Here is a 27,499-nt window from a genome sequence, read left to right on the forward strand (position 1 = left end):
AGTCACATCTCTGTTCAATTTGTTTTCATTCTCTAAGAATCCATATTTATTAAATATAATAGAATTAATACAACAAATTCTATATATATAGATAAACTACCTAATATCGAATGATAAACTAACTAATCTCAAACAAACATACTATACCACCCTAGTTAGCAACTCAACTACTACTTGTAAGCAAAATATTACATGTTAACCATTGATATATGATATAATGTGATACTATTTTTTAATTGTGAAATGTTTTAATTAATATATGTATTATTTTAGGAGTGACACGATGTTTAAACATAAGAAAATTGATGCATTTTTCAAGAAGAAAAATTCGACAAAAATGAAAATCGTAAAATTGATATTTATTATTTCATTGAATTGTGTGAAATTCTAAAGACTTGTGTGAATTGTGAAAATTGGGTGACTTGTGAAAATTGTATGACTTGTGAACATGGTAAAACTTGTGAGAATTGTTATTCTAACTTTTTCAACTTGTCTACTATATATGAATTGTGTGAAACTCTAAAAAAAACTATATGACTTTTAAGAATTTCAATTATAATATTTTAGTTAATATTTGTCGCTCCCCAGCTCTCCTCGATATTTTGTGCAAGATCCGCCACTGCTTCTAGATGACTCTTGATAGAGGTTTTAAGTAGGGTTGTGCATGGTTGATTTTTTAAAAAACTAAATCATATCCATTTTAAAACCAATATATAGATTTAGATTTATAACCAAATACATTATTTAGTTTAAAACCAGTCATAAAAACCAATTGTAAAATTTATGGTTAAATAACTAATTTCTAGATAAGCAATCGATTTCAAAAAATTCAATTTTAAAATGGATTCTTTTTTAAAATTGGTTAAAGTTTGATTATTTTTTAATATTTATTTTTAAAAAAATCATTTGTTCATAATTTAAAAATAAATCGACTATTCATATTTAAAAATCAATTATTTTTACAAATTGAAAGCTCAATAAAAAACATACATCAACCATACAATTGCTTTCTCTTGAAAAAAAATCATCATTTAAAAATCAGTAATTTAAGAAATTATATTTAAAAAAATTAGTCTATCATATTTTAGTCTTCATCAATAAATATTAAATATCTTAATTAATTAACTAATTATCATACAGTGTGGTTAGTAATAAGCAATTGATTAAATGAAGTTAGTAATATCTCAATGAAGTTAGTAATAAATTATTGGAAAACATTGTCGAAAGGTGAAAAATCGGTAGGGTTATGGTAAAATCAGAATCGTTTTGGAGTTATTGGATTTAGAGTTTCTGGGAGTTGAGTAGATAAAAGCCAGATAAAAACTAAATTCAAATATAAAACATAAGTGAGTATCCAACCAGTTGATAAATAAACTAAATTATAATAATATTATTTTAACCGAATATTTAAAATGAATTTGGATCTGGTTTTAGATTTCGGTCTCATAACCGGATTTTGCACAACTCTAGTTTTAAGGCAGTGGAAGTTTGTATTGATTATGAGATGGTTGTTAACAGTATCATCAAAAGAGAGACATTTAGTATAAGTGCGTGGAGACTTGTACAGAGAATTAGGCAACTCATAGAGCATGATTAGAAAATTAAGATTAGCCATACTTATCACGAAACAAACTGATACGTAAAATGGACTTGCTAATCTTAGATATTTTGATAACATGGAGTTAACTGTTTATGATAATTGTCTTATGCAAATTAGGCAAACTTATTTTGATGATGTAAAGAGAGTGTTGACTCCTCGTCTAGTTTATTTGTTGTTTTTCTTTAATGGGATTAGACCCTACTTTATTCTTAAAAAAATAAAGCAAGTTTTTCACTGAAGATATCAAGAAACAATGTTGGTGTTGTAGAAAGTTTAAATGTTCAATTGAGAGTCACACTTCAACCAAAGTTTGTTCCATCCCTTCTAAGCAGCAATCTTAATAGCAGTCATAGCACCAATAAGATTAGCATGTAATGCAACGGAGATGTCAATGATATATAATGACGAAACCACCCATAAAACTTATACTATAATCTCAAAAAATACCACCACAAGAAGCCAAACCCTACTCTGGAGATTATCATTGATAGGAAGACGATTATGAAACACTCTTCAACAAACCAAAAATTTAGATGGAGAAAAGAAGAATTTCAAATTAGGTTGACTCGATTAAGAACAGGACCACCCAAATTGAGGAACTCCGATAATTTGTTTTGTTACATTTTTGGGTTGTAATTCAATCGACAAAATTGCATTACTGGTGTTAACTATGATCATACATAATGTAATATGATAGTTACTAGACCAAAAACAGAGCAAACAATATTAGTGTAGGTTTCTTAGTTTTTCTAATTCTATAAATATTTATATTAAAGTTTATATTCAACATTAATAATTAATCAAACAAGGCTTTACATATCATTTTATTTCCTTTATTTTACATGCGACCTTAGATAGTAGTTCATCCTTCAACACTATTCGCAATTGAGAAATATAATCTCTTTCTCAGCCCAATTGCTTCATAAAAAAAGAGATAAATATCTCAAATGCAAATTAGTTTAAATATATTCTTATTAATTGATCAGACGATGAATCAAACAAACAATTACTGATCAACTGATCTAATCGGCTAAACATCAAATATAGCTTATTTGCAACCAGGTTTTTTTCTTAAAATCAAGATCCAACATAGTAAAAATTAAATTATATTTTGTTATAAAAAAATAAAAAAATAAATTATAAAAAAAATTAAATTTATGTATTGTGTGCACTATCTGAATGTGCTCATATATTTTTCGTTAAGTTGTAGTTGTCATTTTGTCATTTGTGATAAGTGTGGGTTTATTACACATGCATGCAGACTCTTGATCTGAAAATAGGCAATCACATGCATGCAGACTCTTGATCTGAAACTCATGGAGTCATGGTTTTTTTACTATTATCTCGGAAGACGATCAGAGTTGTCACTATAATTTTTCCTAAAATAATATTCATATATATTCTAAAAAACCAAATTCCCGACACCTAATAATTTCAAGAATATTTGTCTCTTTGAGGAATCTCATAAACTAATTTATAATTTATAAATTATAAGATCTGTTTTGCAATACTCATTTTACTAAGAGTTTATAATTTATAGTGTTTTTTAATACAATATTTTTAATAGTTTTTTCACTTATAACTTATAGTTTAACATTTTATGTCAATTTTATCTTAATTATTATAATTAGAATTATTTTTTATTTGTTATAATTTATTTATTATAATTTAAAATAAATAAACTAATTATATTAGTTATTAAGTAAATTAAATAATTTATTTATAAATATTATATATAATTTAAGCTATTTATTTGTTTTAATTTTAAATTATTTAGAAATAATTTAAATTTTAAAATAATTAATATTTTAAAGTAAACAATTTATTTACTATCATTTTAAATAAATAAATAAAAATATCAAATTAATGAATTTTAAACTACTAATTTTAAAAAATATTTTTTTAATAATCAATATTAATAATTAATTATTATTTTTTTATCATAGAGAATAATTGAACTTATAACCTCCTTATAATAATTTGAACTTTCTCAAATCACTTAACTATATCATGACTCCCAAAACATAAATATCCTTTTACTTAATAATATTCTCTCAAGTGGGATAAAAAGAAGTATCATTTTTGTAAAAAGAAAATAAAAACTTTTCATTTAAGTCGTGCATCTGTTTATGCTGACAAGTTTTATTTTTATTTGTCACTGTCATGTAATCTTACCTGTAAAAAAGATACATTGAGTTTGAATTTTTGTTTTTAATATATCAAATATTTTTTATTTTCGACAACGACCTCCTAAAAAAACAACTTAAACTTTTTACTTTTCCTCTCTTTCAAAATCATTTGTTTAAGTTACTTATTATCTATTTTTATTTAAATAAATAGTTTTTTATACATATTGACTTCATCTTTTATGTTTTATATATGATTTTATCTTTCAATGTTGGTTTATCTATCATTATAGTATATTATTTTTTGTTTATTTATTTATTTTAGTGTAGTATTTGCATAAATAAAATAACTAATTTTTTGGTACCGTATTTTGATAAGCTTAGAGAGGCTGCTATATATCCCAATTGTAGTGACAATAATATTTTGCTTTTATATCTATTTATATTTAAAATTTTCTATTATACATAATTTTTTTTCTTTAATACGAGATCGCATCCGTCTATAATAATTTATTTATTTTTTAATAACAAAATTGATTAATTATTAATTTAATAAATAATTAAAAAATTAAAATTATATTAATAAAATCAAACAAAATACATTTAATAAAAAATAATACTTGATGAGATTAAGTAGATGTGCCAAAATAAATAACGTATTATATTATTTTAACAATTTCATTCAATTTTGCAGATAAATTAATAATTTTATTCTAGTTTGTTAACAATTATCTCCTTTTTTTCTGGATCTAATAAATAAAAAATAATAATAGAAAAACTAAATTATATTAATAAAATCAAACATAACATATTATATTGAAAAAACATTAAATTAAAATATCAAAGTTTAATTAACGATGTACACATAAATGTCATCCAATTTCATATCTAGACTGACGTCGAATTTATCTAACTCTTTAATCGAGTTGAGGTTGTTCAATTGTTCTAATTGATCATTATTTTGATCATTATCCTCATAATTTGTATGTGTAATTGGATGACATCTAGGAATAAATTGTTAACTAAAATTTAATATATATATTTTTTAATTTAATATATTTTATTTGATTTTATTATTATAATTTAGTTTTTTATTTATTAAATTCAAAGAAAAAATAAAAAAAGAGTTATTAACAAATTAGAATGAAGTTAATTTATATGCAAAATAAGAGGAAATGTGTGTCTTTTATTTTGAAATATCTACTCAACTGCATTTACTTTGATATATCTTTTATTAAATTTATTTTGTTTGATTTTATTAATATAGTTTTATTTTTTAATTATTTTTATTATTTCAATTAATAATTATAATAATTCATTTGTTATAGATGGTTAAGGAAGAGAATGGTTACATTTCTTGAAGAGAATTGTTATAGATCGTGAATATCTGAATATGACTCACACGGGTTACTCGTGAATATCGATTTTATTATTTTATTATTTTATTAACATTTATCAGAGACAACAATTTCGTGTTTAACTTGTTCTCCTAGACTAATAATGCATTTCATGTATTATAAATTGTCGTAAACAGCCCCACCCCACTGTACGTCAAAAAATAAATAAATTAGTCAGCCCCCACATCACATGACATATGAATCAAGAGATTCGGATCTGAACCAAAACACGTCAAACAATAGAATGTCGTTCTCTTGCAGAATATACTGCTACTACCAGATAAACCAAGTAGAACCTGTAACCAAAAATTGGCCTTCAGTATCATCCAGTTTCAATTTTTTTTAGATAATAAATATTAATAATTAATTGATAATTTTATTAAAATTTCTATGATTAGTTAACAACTTATACTGGTTTATTTAATAGATAAGATATGACAGGACATAATATAGTACTACAAATGTATTTATATATAAGATTTTTTCAATCGATGTGTAAAAATTAAGAAAAATAATTTTTTTTATTAAGTTGGTCAATAATTTATATATTTTTTTCAAAATTATTCTTCAATTATTAAATAAGGGTATAATATTAGTGACAGTTGAATAAAATAAACATTATATATCATATATTTGATACTCACATCTTAATAAATATGATAAATTATTTTATTAGATGATAAAATTATGATTATAAAATAATTACATACTATCTTTACCATAGTAACTTTTTCCTCTAATCTTAATTATAAATTATATATGGATAGTTATATGGTCATTAATTATACAACTCCTCTTATTTGATATATATATATATATATATAAAAGTGCATTTAAGTTAATTAATTTTAGATAAAAATATATATTTATGAACCTACCAATCTACCATTGTAAGATTGAATTATCTCCTTCAATGTTTTCTCTGGTAGCATGATGGTTTCGACAGATGTAAAACCTAGTAAAAGAATATAACTTTCAGTGGAAGGATCTCTATGTAACGAGCGCATTTTGCTGTCAAAATTTTAAACTGTAGTCATAAAATCAGGGCTGTATGTATGCTCTCGTTGTTCAACGGTACGTAAATGCGTTCGTCCGTTAGGGTATAATAATGTAAAATTTAGTTTTTTGTGAGTTTACCGTTGTAGTTGTGTCAAAGTGTCATCACAGTTATGTCAGGAAAATGGCGGTACTTCATCGCGGTTACCTTTTTTTTATAATTAATTTAAGTATAATAATAAATATATGACGGTTAGTGGTGGACCTTGTCTAATGAATCCCTGAGTTGAGTTCATCGTTGTAATAAAAAATGAATAAGTTATTTTAAGATGATGTGACATGGTAGATCCCATTTAATGAACTTATATTGAGAGTTCACAGTTGGAGATGCTCTGACAAATTTAAAGTTGTTAGGCAAAAAAATTTAGTTTTTATTAATATAATCTAAATTAATATTTTTTAAGGAAATAATCTAAATTATTAAGCATCATGTCTTTTGAATTGTGAAATAATATATTATATCTTTTGAGATTTTACTACAAAAAAACTGTGAACAACAATATGAAAGTTTCGTTCTTAATTTATGGATAGTAAAATTAGAAACTTTGAACATGTAAAGCAACAGCTTTCAGTTCACCCGTTTTTAATTTAACATACATGTGTAGTATTTTAATAACTCATGTTAAAAAAGCTAATGGTAATTAAGGTTCCTAATTTTAATTAGAGACCGTAAATTCAATTTTTGTGGGCTTCATTTTTTTTTTTATAATGTTTTGCGTATTATTATTTCATAATGTAATTTAAATTATATTAATTAAATTTTACTCAAAGTCTGACGTTAACATTACTTGTAAGCTTATAAATTTATTGAATGTGCCCAAAAGTGTAACAAAGTTTTTTTTTTCCATTTCCAAACTTCTCGAATGTATCATATAAAATAATACAGCTATTAGGATCAGCAGTTAACACGTCCATGATAGGAATAGTCCCAATATTTATTTTTTTATATTATGTCTACAATATTTAAAATCTGAAATTATACTTCAATTGGACAACGCTTCTATCTTCTCCCTATTTTCTATCTCAACAAACTAAACCTAATCTACCATTATGAGTTTGTGTAGGTGGCTGCCAGACGCCACCATTAGTAGCAGGCAGAATTGTATCTACACAAGTAGTTGTGTGTTGTATTTTTATGATTATGAATCAATGTTTACTATTATTTTCAGAGTGTTGAAACAGAAGAATATTTGTATGAATCAATATAGAATGGTTATCTCAAAATTTAAAATAAAAATTTTGATATGATATATGATTTTAGAGAAACTTTTATATATGAATTTGATTGAAGTTATACAAGAAGTTAAATTTTTTTATTTTTTATTTATATATATATATATATATTTATAGTAAAAAATAAAAAAAATTATTATTATTAAGTGTGACAAGATTGGGAAAATCAACTTATAGGTCTACAACATATTTGTGGTTTAATATATGTTAATCGGTTGTAATGAATTCTGAGTAGACCTGACATGAAATACGTCAATAGATATATTAATTAATATATATTGTGATGTATGTTGTAATTTGGTGTTGTATAATCAATATAATTATCGCTATCAAAATATATATTTGAATATAATATGTGAAAATGACATGTTATTTGTATATCTTTTATTTTGTTGTTATATAAATTAACTTAATGACATGTATAATTAATGTATAATCAATTTATAACATGCATCATGTATAATCGATATATAATATGCATTTTGTAGGTTGATCGGTCATAGAGCTTGCATAATGTAGATTTACATAATATAAAAATTTATTTTATTAATTTTTTAATTATTAAAATTGTATTTTCTTTACTAAGATTTAATTTTTAAGATTATAATAGATTTTCAAAATCTTTAAGATTGATCAGACACATTGTTATGAATCAAATTCATTTCTTTATTATTGCAATTAGGAGTGAGAATAGGTCAGGTTAGACAAGACTTTGAAAGGTCTGAGTCTGGTCTACGATTAATTTTTTTAGACATAAGTCTGGTCTACGCCCTATCATAGGCTTTTTTTCGATCTGACTAGACATTTTTAAAAGTCTGGTCTGACCTGAAAACATATTTAAAAGCTTTATTCATATTAAAACATTTAAATCCTCTACGCATGCATACCACATGATGTTGTCCACATACTAATATCAATGTACATATCTATATATATTAAACAAAAAATAATTTTTCTAACAAAATAATTTTAAAAGAATCTGAAACAAACATTATTTAAACCCTAAAATATAATTTTTGGTTTCAAATAATAGATTTTTTTTTTTTTTTTCTGAAACAAAAGCATCCATTATTACCTCTCAAACAGATATGAAACGACTATTGAGTGATTGACTAATTGGATGGCTATCGAATATGAAACGACTACCAAATATGAAACGACTACCAAATATGAAATGAATATTGAGTGATTGTTTAATTGATAGAATTTAAAATAAGAAATAATATTATTAATATAATAATAAAAAATAAATTAATAAATAATAAAATATATATAGATCGGTCTGTCATGCCTAAATTTTTTTATAAATATGATTTTGAACTATTTAAATAAATGGACTTTAAAAACAGTCTGAACCTAGCCTTTTTATTAAATAGTTCAGACCATACGTAGGTCAGACCATATGCTCTGACGGACCACTTATTCTCATCCTTAATTACACTTGGTCCGAAAAACAACAAAAAAAAATTTATTGGGCTGCTGCTATACATTTATATATCCATCAGGTATTTATACATGTTCAAGTTAAACAAAGGTGAGAGATAAAAAAATCGAAGCAACCACGTACAAATTTCCAGGTACCACCGTATATGAGGAGAGAGAAGAAAATGCGGTGTGGGTAAATGAATGGGTCACAAACTATGGGTATCACCATAAAGGTAGTTAAGAAGCCACGTTTGAAAACAAATTTCAATTGTTGTGTATTATTTGTCCACCTAATTGTCTTTAAATCCCATAGAAGTTTTAACATAGTCTTGAAGGGGTTAAGAGTCAGAGAAAAAAAAAAGGGAAAGATAGGCCAGTTATACCATGATGTCCTCCGACACAATAAATAAAAATGAAATTTATATAGTCGTCCATAAATAAATCAACACGCAAAATAATTAAAAAATAAATAAAAAATTTAATCTCTTACCGTCCATTTTGTAACAATACAAGAACAAGTTGCTAAAATTTTATCAATAAACAATAAATATTGAGTGTCATGCACCCCTCTCTTTTTAGGAAGAAAATTTGTAGTATAGTTGACTTTATAAAAATAATGACAAATAATCCAATCAGAATGATAAAGGTGAGATTTAATATCTTTAAGTAGATGTTGAAGACTTGAAAGAGTAAGAGAAACTTCTATATTATAAAATCTAAGGTGAACTGGCAGATCAGGGGAAAAACATGAGTCCATCTCATATTAAGGGAGAGATTGGTAAGGATAGAGGATAACAATAATTTTGTTAATTTAGAGTAGAGGGAATATTCTTTTATTTGAGTGAATATAGCTTTTATGAGTAAAACGAAGACTTGTTTTTTTTGTTTAACTTTTTTTTTTTATTATCAATAAAACTAGTTTGTAACTCGTGTATCGCATTAAAACAACGATTTTTCTAAATAAATTGTTATATTAGTTTATATATATATATATATATATATATATCAAATCTCATAAATTTTATTGACATTAAAAAATAAGTTGACTTAAAGAAAATTTACAATAAAAAAATTAAAAAAAAAAATCTAATTCTAACTTAACTTAAAAACTACTTTCTTATCCATTCAATGTTATTGATGAAAAGTATGACTCCAACACCACTCTTTAATCTTACTCAAATGATAATGCCTTATTTTTTGAATTCCACAAAAAATCTTTTTTCTTTCTAAAAAGCTTATTATAAAACAATACTTTTAATTTTAAACAAATAAAAACAATAATTATTAAAAAAAATTAAATAATTAGATCAGATAAGGAAATTAGTAAATGTAAAAATGAGTAAGTAACTTAATAGTGAATTTTTATTTTTATTATCCAACCTATGATGTTTATATGAAATACATGATATTTAAGAATTCATATAAATTTTGTTGATATATGACATTTAAGAATTCATATAAATTTTGCTGTATCATGTGGCAAAATATTTTTCATTTTAGTACTACTCACAAAATACTAAGGAAAAATAATTTTCCCATTACAAACAAAAAATTACAATACACATAAAAACTACGAGTATCTTTTATCTTTGAATTTGCATTTTAATAATAAATTTAGAATATAAAATGTATAGTATAGTAGTTTTTAAATTTGATAAAATAGTATTTGAAGTTTGAAAAAAACCATTACTTTCAATGAATAAATGAATTGTTTCTTTAATTTCTACATAAATTTTATATTTTCTTAAATAAATTATTATTTTTCCTGATCTGGAAATTTAATTGAATTAATAACTAAGAAAGCCTAAATAAATTTTATATTTACTTAAATAAATTATTATTTTTTATTTAATATAACTGTGTGGCAACATTATTTATTAGACAACTTAGAATCAAAATTATTAGGACGAGCATCAACTATTTATGAGATAATTTAAAATAAATATACAAATGTTCGAAGTTATTAAGACAAATTTCATATAACATAATAAATTAAAATATAAATATACAAATGTACAATTTGTTCACTATTTATGAGTGAATTTAGAATCGGAGTTATTAAGACATATGTTATATAAGAAGATAGAAATATACATATACAAATTTACAATTTTTTGAGACAAAATTAAGAAAAATAAACAATACAAAATGTATATATATATAACAAAATAGTAATCTTTTTTTTATAAATAAAATAAATTAAAATAACAATGACAGATTGAAAGTTGCTAGACCAACACGAACAAATACATAGTTTCACCAAAAATAAAAGCTCACGAATATTAATCTCGGTAATATTTCCATTACATAAAAGTTTTGTTTGATATCGATGAGATCAAGACAAAAACCACAGTGGCACAGCGAAATTCCATGACTCATTTTTTTGAGAAATTGAAGCAACAAACTCGGATGGAGAAATTGAAGCAACAAAATATGATTTTTGTTTCAGACATTGGATAAAGATGAATAAGAAAAGGGAATTGTATATACAGAGATAATATAAATGATATTTATAAGGGAGACGTAACATATGAGAGAGAGGTGGTTGCTGAAGTAGTGTTTAAAAAACAATTCAAAAAACTGTCATTCTTCTTATTTTCATTCTTTTATTTTTTAATTGGCCACTAATTTTTTACCATGTACAAAGTCGTGTAACGTAAGTTTAATTTTATTCTTAGAAATATTATTTCTATTAATAGAAACTTGATATATTTCTAACACTCTATTGAACTGACACGTGTCAAACTTGCCAAATTATCATCTTTGCTTTATTATATTATATAGATACACTATCATTTATTGATTAATATCTCATTAATTTGTATTGTTACATTTACAAATTAAGAACCTAACAGTTTGGTACTTATTAGGTGATTACAATTTTAATTTTTTTTTTACCTTTTTTAAAACTAATTAGATGGTTATTTTTTTACACTTTTTTTATTTGATTTACAGATGAGATGATAAATACTACATTGACGCACGCAATTGTGAAGGCTGAGTTTAAATTCGAGATATAACATCTAATATAATAATATTAATATATTTCTGTTGAATTAAAATTTAATAATTTTCTTTTACACTTTAAAAAGATTGAAACAGTAATTTAGTCAAAGAAAAATATTTGAGAATGCAAAAATGTTAGACACTGCTCGATAAAAAGGGGATACATTTTAAAGTTGTTTATATGAGAAATTTGTACACGGTATTTTTACACTTAAAACATCAACACCGTAGTTTTTGACACAAATTTGGACATTAGCACCGCATTCTTTAACACAAATATGAACACTGTACTTTTATACGATTTTATTTTTACATTATTTTTTTCTCCTTTCAAGTGTTTTTTTTCTAACATTGAGATCTACATTCACACTAGTTAAGGACAAAATAAAGTATCTATTTTTGTGTTTAAATAACATATATTCCATGAAATTTTAGAGTGGTTGCCTTCTTTTGATATGATTATGTACACCAACAACAACAAAGCACGTGTTCTCCTTTACCATTTGATGTATTTTCAATTTGTTCCTTTCTCTTTCTATATACTACCATAGCTAGATATTGTCAAACAATTTAAGTATTCTTTTTTTCTTTAGATGGATATGCAGCCATAACATGATGAGCTTGATGGGTTTTGAATTGGCGAAAACAGGAAAACACAAGATTTATCATTTGATCAACATTAACATTTACTACAAAGGAATATAGGAGTACTTTTTAATTATTAATAGTACTAAAAGTTATGTAAAAACATGTTGGAGGATTCTATTTGTTAACTGTCTTCTCACTAAATTAAAGATAAATTGTTGAATTTGTGAACAACAAAAAATGTTGAAAGACCTTTGGTTCAATTTCGGAAAAGATGTGTTTAATTTTTAAATTTTCAAATTTCTAATTAAATTTAAAATTATAGACATTCCATTACATTACAGTATTATTTTTTTTTTGCCAAAATATATTTTTTCTTTATTTTTTATGTTTCATTTTAATCTTTTGTTTTTTTTTTAAATGGATTCAAGTTAGTCATTTTCTTACAACAGGATAAACATAAAATGAAATGCAAGAAATATTAATTTAACAAATGTTATTTGAAGTGGCATAATTATTGTCTCCATTGACATTCAAAAGTCCTGAATTAACTTTAATATGTTGGAAGTTATTCAACAAAACTCCCAAGTAAAAAAAGTAATTTAAATACAATTATAAATCATTAGATTTAAATATCTTTTTTGTCCTTCTATTTTGTCAAATATAAACTTTGGTTCTTTCTTTTTTAAGATCGGGTTTTTGATCCATCGCTAATTAATTCTTATAATTTTTTTGAACCCCACCAATGTAGCACTCTAAGTAATAATATTGTACTCAATTTTTGTTATTAATTTCATTTATATATTAAAATATTAAAATAAAATATTTAATGTTCTTACTTTTATTTAACTATGTTTAAAATTTTATTTATTTTAAATATTATAATATTTTTTATGTATTAAAAAAGATTTAACATAAATTTATTCTATTTATAAATTAAAATATTTCAAATTTATTTATTTTATCTAACAATAATTTAAAATTTTAAAATATTTAGATAGAATATTTTTTTTAAATATTTTAAAATTTAAATAAAATAAATTGTAAAATTAATTACAACAACAATAATATAAAAACTATTTTATCTAAATCTCTCTTAAATATCACGTCATTAATGAGAGTGTCACCTAATAAATAATAATGGGACCAAAAAACTAGTTTTATAAATAGAGAAACTAAAAGTTCATTTTTAATGAAACAAATAAATAACAAATATATTTAAGTCAAATAATTAAAAGACATTTTAAATTTTAGATATCAATTGAAAAAATAACTATGTCATATCGAACAACGATGATTAGTCAACATTTGTTTTATTTTACAGGCTAAATTACATTTGTGGTCCTTTAACTTAATTTCAGGTAACCTTTTAATCCTTTATCTTTTTTTTTTCCCGACTTGGTCCTTTATTTTAATTTTAAGTGACAATTTGATATTTTATGTTTTAAAATTTCAAAAATGTTATCATTTTTTATACAAATTCGTAACGCAAATCTTCAAATAAACTCATATTTTCATACTTTATTTGATATTGTTATGAATAAAGTACTAAATCGGGAAAAAATAAATAAATGACTAAAACGTTACTTGAAATTAAGTTAAAGGACCACAGATGTAATTTAGCCTATTTTATATTATACATAACGTTAAAAAAAAAATAAAAAAAAATGAGCACCGTTTATTTATTTCAAGTCAACAAATCAATAGCCCCTATCAAAGTTAAAGGGTTTGTTAATCATCTCCCGTGATTAAGACTCTACAGATTCATTTTCACATATAATACTAATATTCTGGTAAAAATATAATTGAAACTAATAATAATTTATAGTAAGACACATTTTTTAAATGACAAAACAATATAAAAATTCACGGCATATTTAAGAAATAATACTTTAAAAACATAGTAATCTAAACTTAAAGGTAGAGCAATTTGAAGAGTTAGAAATAGTCAAAAGATATACATTTAAGACATTTACACGATTATCAACATATTATTTCTGTGATTTAATTTATATATATACATAAATAATTTTTGTGAATCAATTATAATTATTTAATTAGTATTAGTGTTTGATTTTATCTATTACTATTTATAAAATAACTTATATAATTTATTATAAAAAAATTTATTATCCAATGCATGTAAATTAAATAGACATAATTTACATGTGTTTTCCGCGAAAAGTATGGCATGGAAGGAGTACACTTTTGTCTTGGTTGAAGCGCTGAACCGAACCAATTCTACTTTCTACTGCTCCAAACCATTCGTCCATTTCTATTTTTTTAAGAGTGTTTTACATCAACGGGGGACCATTTCTTATTACAATTTGCTTATGCCATTGCCAGATAAGTCAGAAGGAAATGCTGTTCATTTCATGCCTCGCTTCCCTAATCGCGGGGCTTCGTATCATATCATCCCAAGCTTATCAGCTCCATTATTTTCTTTTTACAAAATTAAAATTAATAAATATATATTTCATAAGCACAAAAATATTTTTTTACCCAAAGATGATATGTAATTCACTGCAATTTCAATAAGAAGATTACTACAATCAAGAAAATATTAATTTTTTGTAAAAGAATTACCCTACAAATACACATAATGATATATATAAATTTATGCTAAAAATTGATATGATGATTTATTTGTGTTAATTTGATCTCAAAATAAAAATAGAAAATATGTTAATTTGTGATCAATTTAATTATATTATTTTTATACTTATAATCTATTATTGGGATTCATACGAATATAGTTGAAAATTAAAAGTGAAATCTTTTAACTAGTTTCTCGAAAAATAAAGAAATAAACTAATGGCCTTAACATATTAATCCCAAATCTTATAGTAAATATAAAATGAAACTAAGTAGTTTTTCATTAGTTCGATTTCATCTAAATTTTATAATTTTATTAAATAAAGTAAAATAAAATCAATTTATTTTTAATACATGATTTTTTTCTCTTAAAAACTTAATTAATTACATTTTCGAGAATAATGAACAAATTAATTAAAAATATATTTTCAATATTAAATATTTCATATTATCATTAGATTACAATAATTTATATGTATATCTTTAGAAAAAGTTATAATTAAATTCAAATGTTTGCCATGATCCTATAGTTGAAATGATTGACCTTAATTTTTTTTACAAAACTGTATATTTTAATTAAATAAAAAATAATTATAAGTCCGCCTTATAATGAAAGAGGGTGGGAAAAAGACTGTACCTTAACGATAAGAAGGAAAGCGTTTCAATTATTTCCACGTCAGCGACATCATTATCATTAAAAAAAAAAAAAGGAAAGAACAGACCAAAAATGCTGTAAACAAGAAAAATAAGAATCCTGTTTAATAAAAAATAAGAATCATCTGCGCCAGACAAAAAACCTTAATAAGAATCTCAATTATGTTGGTTTATTTTATATATATATAAATAAATAAATATATGTGTAACTAGCCGAGTAAACGGAACTCTAAATAATTTCATCAATAAAATCACACGCTAAGACCGAGAACGAGAACGAGAACGAGATCCATCTCTTCCATTCCAATCTGATCTCTTCTCCCACCCATCAATTCATTATTCCCTTTCAATCCCAGTTTTGATTATTCATTTTTATTATTGTTCTTTCGAATTTTTGATTTTTGTTACATCTATCTGATCTCACTCCAAATTGTTGTGTTCAGTATCTATCATCCTTCATTTCCATCTCATTTTTCTCTTTCCAAACCACTCATTTATTATTTTATTTTATTTTTTGTTATTATCTATCCCTTCACGCTAAAGTGAACAAGTTATTTAGAGTTTGCTCATTCATTTCCTATGAAAAATTCTAAGTTTTCTTCCTCGTGAAACCGAACATACCTTGTTCTGTTTATTGGACAAGAGATTTGATCTTTGAAACGTGTGAAAAGATTTTAATTCAATTCAAACGTATATAAAAAAGGAGGGGTGTTGAAAGTAAAAAAAAAAGATGGCTGAGTTTGGAGTAAGATTGTGGAGGTGTGTGAAAATGGGATCTATATTATGGATGTTATTATTGTTGTTTTGTTTTGTATCTTCTTTTGGGATTGTCTCTGGTGAAAGAAGGCTTATGAAAATTGAAGTTTCAAGTTTTAATGTTACCACTCAAAAGCACGAACAACACAATTTTCTCACAAAAGCTGTGAATTTCTTATGGCAAACAGATGGATCCGGGTATCAACACGTGTGGCCGGTAAGCTTTTCACTTTAGTGTTAGATTTTGTGTTTATGTTAATTAAAGTTAAAGACAGAGAAAAATAATTTGCTAGTCTTTTTTTTTTTGTTCTAACAAGATTTTGGATTTGGCGTTGAAGGAATGAGATATAATAGTTTCGTTGACTTTTTTTTTATTCTGAGTTTTATAGATACGTTTTCGTTTAATCTTTTAATAATTAGTAATTAACTAAATTATTTTTCGGAAATATTGGAAGAATATTCCAGACACGTTAGGAATAATGTTGAATTTGACAAAATTAGGATGACTCTTGAAATTTTAACATAATTTCAAAGTGTAATTTTTATTTCACTTTAATTTATATTTAAATACCGTAAAATTGTTTTAAACCGACATCTAACTAAAACTATTAATTGGAAGATTATTTTCTCATACAATTATAATAATACAATGACATATCAAAATAAATAACAGTAACTTTTTACATTAACAGTAACTTTTTTTTAATTTTTTTTTAATTTTTTTATTTTATTAAAATTATAATGATGCAATATGATTATGTTAAATTTATGGTAAATTAAAAGATGCACTCAATTGGCGTAGCTTTGGTTAAATAGTGATTTTTTTGTATTGTTGCTATCTTGATTGAGTTGATATGTTGCTTATTACGCAGGATATGAAATTTGGGTGGCAACTTGTGTTGGGTAGTTTTATTGGATTTTGTGGAGCTGCGTTTGGAAGTGTTGGTGGTGTTGGTGGTGGTGGCATATTCGTTCCTATGCTTAGTCTTGTTATTGGGTTTGATCCAAAATCATCGACGGCTATCTCCAAATGTAAGACACGTGTGAAACGTGATTCCCAAATTTATTAGCTTTCTCTTGTCAATTTTGAATATGGGGGGAATATCATTCTTCCAATGCTGCCGTTACTTTCAACTATTTAATTCTATCTCCTAAGGATCAATTGAAAACAAGTGTTTATCCACTTGCTAATAATAAGTGCTTATCTCATACCCAACCTTAAGTATAACAAAAAAACAAGTACAATATGTATTTGAATTTGATTTGATTCTCTACCGTAGTAGCACGTGCAATATTTGCAAACTTTTTTCAACATCTATTTAATAAAATCAAACATTTATTCGATATTTTATAGAAACTATATTTATAAACAAATAAAATACTTAATTAAATTGTTTACTTAAGCTATTTTAGAGTGTTCGTTGAAGTTAGTTATAAACAATACTTCGTAAAACAAATTATATATACGCTCCAAAAACACCTTAAAAACTAAATTACCCTTAGATATTAAAGAGAAAACACATGCAGCTTTTTGAATTACCACTATATTTATTTATGGGATGTTATGTGTTTCAGGTATGATTTTTGGTGCAGCTCTGTCAACAGTTTACTACAACCTTAGATTGAGACATCCAACCTTGAATATGCCAATCATTGACTATGATTTGGCACTTCTCATTCAACCTATGCTCATGCTTGGCATCAGCATTGGAGTGGTCTTCAATGTTGTATTTCCTGATTGGCTTGTCACTATATTGCTGATTGTTCTTTTCTTAGGTAACCATTTTAATTCAACTGTGTACCGATATTTTAAATTGAAAACTTATCTGTGTGACATGTATTAGTGTCCAACACTATACACGTGTAATTATATTCAATTTTTTTCATTTTTTAAATTATTATATTGGAGTCCGTTTTTATGACAATACTTCATAAATCTTTTTTAGTAATATCGCATTTTTTTTTTTCTCCTCTGACTTTATTTTACTCTTCTACAGGAACGTCAACAAAAGCATTTTTAAAAGGGGTTGAGACATGGAACAAGGAAACTATAATGAAAAAGGTCTCATTTAATTTATCATGTAGTATAATCATGTTTTCACTACATATTAAAAACTAAAAGTTTTACCATAGTAAACAAAGAAGTGTAAAAGATGTAAGAAGAAAATGTTTTTTTTGTTAGTAACTTTCTGAACCTGTTTTGATTCATTGTAGGAGACTGCCAGAAGAAATGAATCAATTGGTGAGTTCATAATCCGTTCATTAACATTTACCAAAACCAAATAAAGTTGTCCCGATTTATTTTTTTCTTAAGTTAGAATGTATTCAATTTCCTTTCGGTTAGGTTCTGGCGCTGATGCAGAATATAAAGCTCTTCCAACTGGACCAAATGGTGCCACCGAAAAGGAGGACACCAAGGTAATTATCATTAATTAAAACGACACGATGATCATTTTACATCAATCTCAGAGTATATGTAAACTCCGTTCTTTAAAGTTATAAAACCACACTCTTAACACTAGATAGATAGTTATAATAATATGGTAATTAATTTGCAGGTGACTATTTTGGAAAATGTGTACTGGAAGGAATTTGGGCTTCTAGTATTTGTTTGGGTTTCATTTCTTGCACTACAGATTACTAAGGTTTGATCTTTCATCACATTTAATATAATATAAACAGAATAAAAGTTTATAAGATGCAATTCTTCTAACTTGTGTCCAATTTTCTCCTATTGACAGCAAAATTACACAACTACATGTTCAACAGCATATTGGGTACTGAACCTGTTGCAGGTAATTTACCTATAGTGATTTTGCTTTTATTAATTATGACTCAAATTTTGTGAATTTGTAATTGAATGAACCATGTTATATTTATGCAGATTCCAATCTCAGTTGGGGTAACAGGATATGAGGCAACTGCATTGTTCACAGGGAAAAGAGTAATAGCTTCAACTGGTGATCAAGGGAAAGAATTTACTGTTTTCCAACTAGTCATCTATTGTGTCTTTGGCGTGCTGGCCGGTATAGTTGGTGGATTGCTCGGACTCGGAGGAGGTTTCGTTATGGGTCCACTTTTTCTGGAGCTTGGAGTCCCTCCTCAAGTGAGTTTCAAATTACAGTATAATTATAAATTTTGTTATGCAATGTTGAATGTCAAAATATTATGCAACCCTTTAGAAAACAACTTATTAAAGGTTCATATAGTTTAACAAGATATGTGTGTCAAATGGTAAAGTTTTGCCTCTCTTAGCATGTTTCAATTAGCTAGCGTGGTTCCTAATTGAATTCAATGTTTTGTTTGAAGGTGTCAAGCGCCACAGCAACGTTCGCCATGACATTCTCCTCGTCTATGTCTGTTGTGGAATACTACTTGTTGAAACGATTTCCAATTCCTTATGGTTTGTGCTAGCAGAACTTGTACCTTACCTTCTACTAGATTTTGTGCGAGTGTGATGAATTACTTCTGACCAATGTGTTTTTCTAAATGTCACACACAGCTCTTTACCTCGGCCTTGTAGCTACTATTGCAGCTGTTGTTGGACAGCATATTGTGAGAAAATTGATCATTCTATTTGGAAGAGCATCACTCATCATCTTTATTCTAGCCGGCACAATATTTATCAGTGCAATCTCACTAGGTAAGCATATATACCACACAAGTATATACGATAAATAGTTATGCTATAGTTACATTTGTGTGACATGTTTAACTTATTTTATTTTGTTAGGTGGAGTTGGCATTTCAAATATGGTGCACAAGATTGCCAGTCATGAATATATGGGATTTGAGAATATTTGCAAATATGGGTCCTAGCACATTTGTGAAAATTATTTTCTAGTGTTTACATTATTCAAGTTCAGTTCCAAGGCCAAGAGCTATGGGTTGGCCAAGATAGATTATTTCTTATCCTGTTGGGTGTCAATTTTTATTATTGCCAGGTCATGGAGTGATTTTGTAGAAACTTATATTTATTCATATGTAATTTGAATCTGTGTTATTATTCAATGAAAAGTTGACAACAATCCAATTCGGGTCATGTCACACTATTTATTATTATTATTATTTAAAGGGGGTCTTATGAGTCATTAAATGGGTCCTTTATATCATGATAAAAGGATAGTTTTGAAAAAAAGGCTTTTGACAGCATGTAGCTTGTATAAGTAAAGTTGGTGGGGATCATCATCCAGTACCATAAATGTTTTTTTTCGTATAGAGAATTTTTTTTAATTTTTGTACTACAAATGTTGTTTGTGGCAAGCAATTATTCAAATGTAATGGTATTTATAAAGAAGAAAGCAACCAGTCAGGAAAGTATGACATGACATAAAATCAAAAGGAAAAAGGATGATAATGGTGCCCCAATAAATCAAAACAAGATCTTCATTGGGGGTTTGGAGAGAGAAAAAATCCAATGTAGAAGGTGTATCATAAGACTTTGCATCTGATTGCATTTTGTATTCATTGAACTGACAAAAAATATCATCCCATAAAAGCTCGGTGGATTTCATGCCACCGCACCCAAAAATATCTCAAGCTACTACAAAATTTAATCATACAACCATTTTTTTTAATTTTGTTGTTAAACTTTTATGTTTTGGGTAACACCTAATTTTTTATCCAGACAACAATAAGGTGTTGGTCTTTTTACACAGCCACCGAATGGAGGAATTTCAATTTACAAAACCTAATTCTCTTCTCTCTAAAAAGAGATGATGTATAAACTATTTTTAACTGCTACTCAAGACTTCTCTCTAGGGGGTTTACTAATTTGCAACAAGAACTTACCATTAAGGGAAAGATCTGGAACAAATGTGTTTGATGATTATCCACTTTTTTGTTATTCTTTAATACAATATAAACTTTCATAATTATATAAAGAATATATATATATTATTAAAGTAAATAGTTTTTGATGGGTTAAATTCTTAATTTATTATATATATCATTAATATAATAAAAAATTTATAAGTCAATTAATGACAATCATTACATCACTGAAGATGTTTGCTTTATTAAAACTACTTTAAAATTATCCTAATAAATTGTTGTAATGTATTATATATTAAATTTTAATAATCACCTTTAAATTCTAAAATCATCATTAATGATTATGATGTCTCAACAATTTAAAAAAATTTATTGACACTGCATAATAATTAAATTTTTATTAAAAATAGAAATATATCTAATTTTCAATTCACATATTTAAATTTATTTTGGTAATTTTAATCTAAATCTAAATTATTCAAACATCATGATTAGTAAAAAAAATCACTTTTACATTAGTATATTTAAATATAAATCAATTTATGACCAGCTTACTTTTAAATAAAATTAATTATATTAATACTACCATTATCAATTCTTGTTACCTAGAATCAAACACACTTGTGTGACGGTGCATTATTAGATCCGGTGAACTTTAATTGTCCAATGGCAATCAAACATTGTTAGTCATGGAAGCATTTGCCTTTAGATATACATATATAGTTAGAATGCCTTTTCACTCAAGTTGTAGTTTATAGTTTCTTTTTTGTTTGACGTTCATTGCTTCACAGTAGAAGGTGAGTGTGTGTGAATATTAAATTTTAAAAAAGTTTTTTTTAGCATTTAGAAAAAGTTACGTACTATAAAAGCGTAAAAGTGACTTTTATAAAATAATAGTACCATAGATGTTATTTGTGTATATTATATTTGTTTTTTATGTTAAAGTTCTTTGAATATTTTAAATATAAATATTTTTTCTTTTATAAATTCACATACAAATTTTAGGAATTCAAATTTACATTTAAGATAAATTATCTAATTTAATAATATTAATATTTATCAATTAAATTAAAATTTAAAGATAAATGTCACCTTTTATATTAAACACAAATTATTACTTGATCAAGTTAAATTTAAGAGACTTTTTTGTGTGGATAATACTAAATTATAGGAAGGGTGCAAATTCTTTTCTTCAAACTTATTTATAGAGATACACTTAACCATTTTCTCATACTACAAAGTAGATGAATTTAAATTTGATGAGCCCAAATTTGGGCAACAATGCGACATGGATGTCGTTGTTTTTTTTTTCTTTCTTTCATAATATGTAAGTGTGCAGTATTTTTTTTTAAATTGTAATATTTTTTGAATTAATTTATTTAAAAGTATATTTTAAATACTTTTAAGAATACAAGGTGAGAAAAGAAATTATGATGTAAGTAAAGGTGAAAATGATAATCGATTGAATAATTTTGTTTTTGTGTTTGTGAATTGAATAAATTTAACTTAGATTATAAAGGATGAATTAAATCAATTACTTCATTTATAATAATTCATTAAAATATAGTAAAACAATCAAATATGTCCATCGCCGAATTAAAAAAAAAAAACTCAAATTGATGCATTTAAAATAAACTATCCAATCTTTTTTTTATATCTAATTTATTCATTAAATTTTTTAAATAAATGAGTATCAAATTCATCCATAAAACTGATTTGAAAAAAATTAAACTAAATCATTTTAAAAATGTAAAAGAAAAATATGTTATTTAAAAATAGCATTGTTAGGCTTAAGCGTAATCGTTATTATCGATGTTAGAGATCTGTTCCAAAAATCAAACATCTATCTTGGCCGATAGAGCTCCAAACTCTGGTGGTAAGAGGTCCACCACTAGCAACCGCAAATCTTCGTTGTTTTATATTTTTTCAACAAATATTATTTGTTAGGCTAAATTACGGTCTCTTAACTTAATTTCAGATATTTTAGTTATTTATCTTTTTTTTTTCGACTTGGTCCTTTACTTTAATTTTAAGTGACAATTTGATATTTTATATTTTAAAATTTCAACAATGTTATCCTTTTTTATACAAAAATTCAAAAAAAAATTCAATCGAAACTCATAAAATTAATTATATTCTTCAATATAATACAAATTTCATCAAATTCGTAACGCAAATCTTCAAATAAATTCATATTTTCATACTTTATTTGATATTGTTAGGAACAAAGGACTAAATCGAAAAGAAAAAAAAGATAAAGGACTAAAACGTTACCTGAAATTAAATTAAGGGACCAGATATGTAATTTAGCCTATTTGTTATTTGGTATATTTATCCAGTGGATTTTATGAAGTCAAAAAATCAATATTTTATTTTCATCTATATTTGTTGTGGGTTTCTATCAATCCAAAGTCAAAAATAACCATGCCAAATGGAGTTGGGCCCTCACCCTACTCGTGGGCCTCGATGAAATTTGTTAACAAACATAAAATGTTCCCAACAAAATATATTATTTATAAACTAACCCCAATGCGTGTTTGCCATTTGAAAAAGACGAAACGGAGACTTGCGTGATTTTATGCAGCAATTTGGATACATATTTACCCAAATTGGAATTTTGAGTCCCAAACTCAGAACCCTAACGCACTCTCTTTCTTCTATCGTCTCGCGTGCGTGCGTGAAAGCTAAGCAATTCAATGGTGTTCTACTTCAAAGCACGCCCTGAAGCCGGCGATTACACCATCTTCATGGGACTTGACAAGTTCGAAAATGAGGAGCTCATCAAATACGGTTTTATCGAAGATATCTGGTAACCCTTATTTTAAAATTTCTCTTTGTTTTTCATCTCTTATCCGTCGATTTTGTAAATTTGTTTTTCGTTTTCAGAAATTATATCTGTATCGTGATGAAATACACGTATGACTTTTGTTTGGTTTCATTTTTGGCTGATTCTAGAGTTGCTGAATTGATTTTGGCCTGGTTTAGTAGAATTGATTTTTATCTTCGGAATTGACTTGATTCTAACTTGAGGCTATAATTTGGAACTTTTTTGGCTATACGATTGATATTTACTCTCAAATTCACTTTTACATGAATCTATCTGAACATAGATCACTTTTAGTTGGAATCAATTTTACCAAATCTATTCATGCAAAATCAATTTTTATTTATTACCATGCTTGGATAGTATAAGACTGAACATTATTAATTTGGTGGCAAATTGTTTCGTTTAACAGTGCCTTTAGATGTAAAGATATTGGGATTGTGCTTATCACCCCGGTGCCATTTTTGTTGCTCATAGTTAAGTTTGTTTAGAATTTGTCATTCAAAAATTCTGCTATCATAGCAATACTATGTTTATGTGCGTCATAAAGAATGGGTTATTTTCAATTTAGAATAAGTCATTAATTATTATAAAGTCCTGTTATATAAATTTTTTGGTTGAGTATTATATTCCCTGTCTTCCAGCATAGAGTGGGTTTGCTCTCTCTGGATGATAGAAGCCTCCTACGGAAAATTTCTAAATCTCAATGTTTAAAATTGTGTTTGAATTATATTCTGATCTGGTTCTATGCTTGCTTATATTAACTGATTATCATCATTACTATTATTATTATTACGGTTGTTTTTTTTTTGGGGAGTTTCTTTAATTAATGATTGAATCTGTCTTTTGTAGGTTCCATGTCGATAAGATGTCTTCAGCCCATGTTTATGTCAGATTGCACAAAGGACAGACTATTGATGACATGAGTGAAGGTTTACTGGAAGACTGTGCTCAACTTGTCAAAGCAAATTCCATTCAAGGTAAAGAGTCCTGACTGATTATCTATGTGTTTTATCTGTTTAATTGATTTAAGAGCCAAATTTTTGTATCCTTTCATGAGTAAATGTAGTGCTTCACTAGTACGAGCAATTCCTAATTCTGTGCTGTTAGTGATTACTTTTTTTACTTTATTCATGACAGGAAACAAAGTAAACAATGTTGATGTTGTTTACACTCCCTGGTCTAATTTAAAGAAAACTGCTTCAATGGACGTTGGTCAAGTTGGTTTTCACAACCCTAAAATGGTTAGTGTTTTTACACTCGGATCTTTTTTCACTTCTTTCTCAGTTCAGTAGTTTGTGTCATGCCGTTTTCTTGCTGTGGATGGGTGTAGAAAAATGCTTGGGCTTCCATTTTTTTACTATCATTTTCTGGTTTTCGTGCATTTCAGGTGCGAACTGTGAGAGTGGAGAAGAAGATAAATGAGATTGTTAACAGGCTGAACAAGACAAAGGTGGAAAGAAAACCTGATTTGAAAGGTGACTAATAAGTTTGCTCTGCTTTCCTTTTAACATTTATGATTAAAATTTGTTGGATGAGGAGTTAACTGTGCACTATTTTTTTTGTGTTATCATATCTAGTCATTATGTTTAATGTAATGTATGGTTGCTAATTTTATTTGACTCATCTGATTATATGTGTGTGGATATGTATGCTGCAGCTGAGCGAGAAGCAGTTAATGCAGCTGAAAGAGCTGAGAGAAAACACCAACTGAGAGAAAAGGTGAGCACTGCTTCTTTCTTTTTATGGGATTCATGCATTGCCAAAATTTTGCTGTTAATGTTGGCAGTATCTTTTTTTTACTAACGTCGGAAGTATCTAAGCATATTATATTATGCAGAATGCAGAGCAAATCAGATTCTACTAGTATAATTTAGTTGTGACACATTGTCATTATCACATACATCATATCATGGAATAAGTTTAGCACCTCATATTATTATTGTGAACATATTTAAACATGTAAGATGATTTGTTATCTCGAGTCAATATTTTCAAGATTAAAAATGTGGTTTTGACATAAGATAATCTAGTGATTATTTAAGAGATTCAATAGAAAGCATAAAATAATGTGTTTATTTATAATCATAAATTCAGTTTTTTTATTGTTCTCTCTCATCTACCACACATTAAAATCAGATTATTTCTTCTTTATAATTAGATTTTAGATTTGTTTAGATTCTGATTAATTTCAAGCGCTGAAACAAACCGATAGAAAATCCTAGAAAGTGACTAATTTGAAACAAACATGTTCCATATTAGTGGATGCACGTTTAGAACTTTTTTATACTACCAACATCATAGTTGAAATCTTAACATAATGTACAAACTCTGTTACTAGAGCTTGACCAATGGTTGCACTCTTATGCGAATTGCCATGTTGCATACTCTTCAGTGGCATAATTATCTAAAATCAATTATTTTTTCCTCTGGCCTGATGCACTGCTTGAATTATTTGAGTCACTTTGCATCTTGTTGTCCTTTAGGATGTTATGTTTGTGAACTTTGGTAAGAATTTTAGGATCCAGCCTAAGGTTCATAGTGTCTTTGCCCGCTAAAAATGAAAATGTCTTCTTTGAGGTGTAACATCTTAGTGGCTTCTTGATCTAGTTCAATTGTTGTTTTTGAACAATTGCTAGAATCAAATCACATGTTTCTCTGTGCAGAAACGCCGTGAGGAATTGGAAAGACTGGAAAAGGAGAAACAATCAGAGCTTAGGAGCTACAAGGGTTTGATGGTTGCCGAAAATATGACATCAAACAAAGATATTGCATCAGGAAGCAAATCATTCCAGGAAGTGGAGGAGGATTTCATGTAAGCATTGATTATTGGATTATAGACAGATGACCGATGTTCAACTTGCTGCCATTGATTAAATAGCCCAACCGGAATCTGAAACTGCATCACTGTTTTGGTTAAGGAAACCAAGTGGTGTGTAGCCAACTGTGATTTAGGGATAAAGGGGAAAAGAGAAAAAAATAGGGACGGGATAATGCATTGTGTTAGTCTGTTCGACACAATGATTGGTTTTTGTACCTTGTGATGGTAATTTACTTGATTTATAACTTTGCTTGAGACAATGGTTTTTACATTAATGTTCTCACATTCGAGTAAAAAATTGAAGTCTCTTGCTCTATTTATCACAAAAGTCTTGCTAGGATTGTTCAGTTATAATTTTGTTTCCCTCTTTGAAATTGTTGTTAACTGTGTGAGAAATTATTGGGGCTTTTTGTAGCATTCATGCATGGTAATGGCTTACAACACATGGCCTATAACTAATAGAGATCACGGGGAAATTGTGTTTTCAATATTTTGAAAGTTAAAATATTATTTTTTTAACATATATATATATTTTTTTACTTTTAGGATCTTTAACAATAGTTCTTAGAGATCTAATAATAATTTTTTTGTTATGTCTTCTAATAATTACAATTTTTTTGGGACAAATCTAATAATAAAATTATGTTA

At 26.2% G+C, this 27,499-nt stretch overlaps 2 protein-coding genes across 2 annotated transcripts; both read left to right on the forward strand.

Annotated features, from left to right (window-relative positions):
• The first annotated feature begins 16,257 nt into the window (after nt 1-16,257).
• LOC101498079 (sulfite exporter TauE/SafE family protein 3) lies at nt 16,258-20,475 on the forward strand. The gene is made up of 12 exons (XM_004501716.4): nt 16,258-16,650; nt 17,306-17,465; nt 18,009-18,209; nt 18,431-18,495; nt 18,648-18,675; nt 18,778-18,851; nt 18,992-19,078; nt 19,175-19,228; nt 19,318-19,539; nt 19,743-19,836; nt 19,936-20,076; nt 20,167-20,475. Exons 1-12 carry the CDS (start codon nt 16,408-16,410, stop codon nt 20,250-20,252), a joined length of 1,455 nt encoding a protein of 484 aa, XP_004501773.3. The 5' UTR covers nt 16,258-16,407; the 3' UTR covers nt 20,253-20,475.
• A 3,282-nt stretch (nt 20,476-23,757) lies between these two features.
• LOC101506866 (uncharacterized) lies at nt 23,758-27,167 on the forward strand. Its single transcript, XM_004501129.4, has 6 exons — nt 23,758-24,015; nt 24,883-25,010; nt 25,171-25,274; nt 25,421-25,508; nt 25,691-25,752; nt 26,697-27,167. Exons 1-6 carry the CDS (start codon nt 23,903-23,905, stop codon nt 26,847-26,849), a joined length of 648 nt encoding a protein of 215 aa, XP_004501186.1. The 5' UTR covers nt 23,758-23,902; the 3' UTR covers nt 26,850-27,167.
• The last annotated feature ends 332 nt before the right edge of the window (nt 27,168-27,499 follow it).

Source organism: Cicer arietinum, chromosome 5 (genome assembly GCF_000331145.2).
Source record: "Cicer arietinum cultivar CDC Frontier isolate Library 1 chromosome 5, Cicar.CDCFrontier_v2.0, whole genome shotgun sequence".
Taxonomy (NCBI): domain Eukaryota; kingdom Viridiplantae; phylum Streptophyta; class Magnoliopsida; order Fabales; family Fabaceae; genus Cicer; species Cicer arietinum.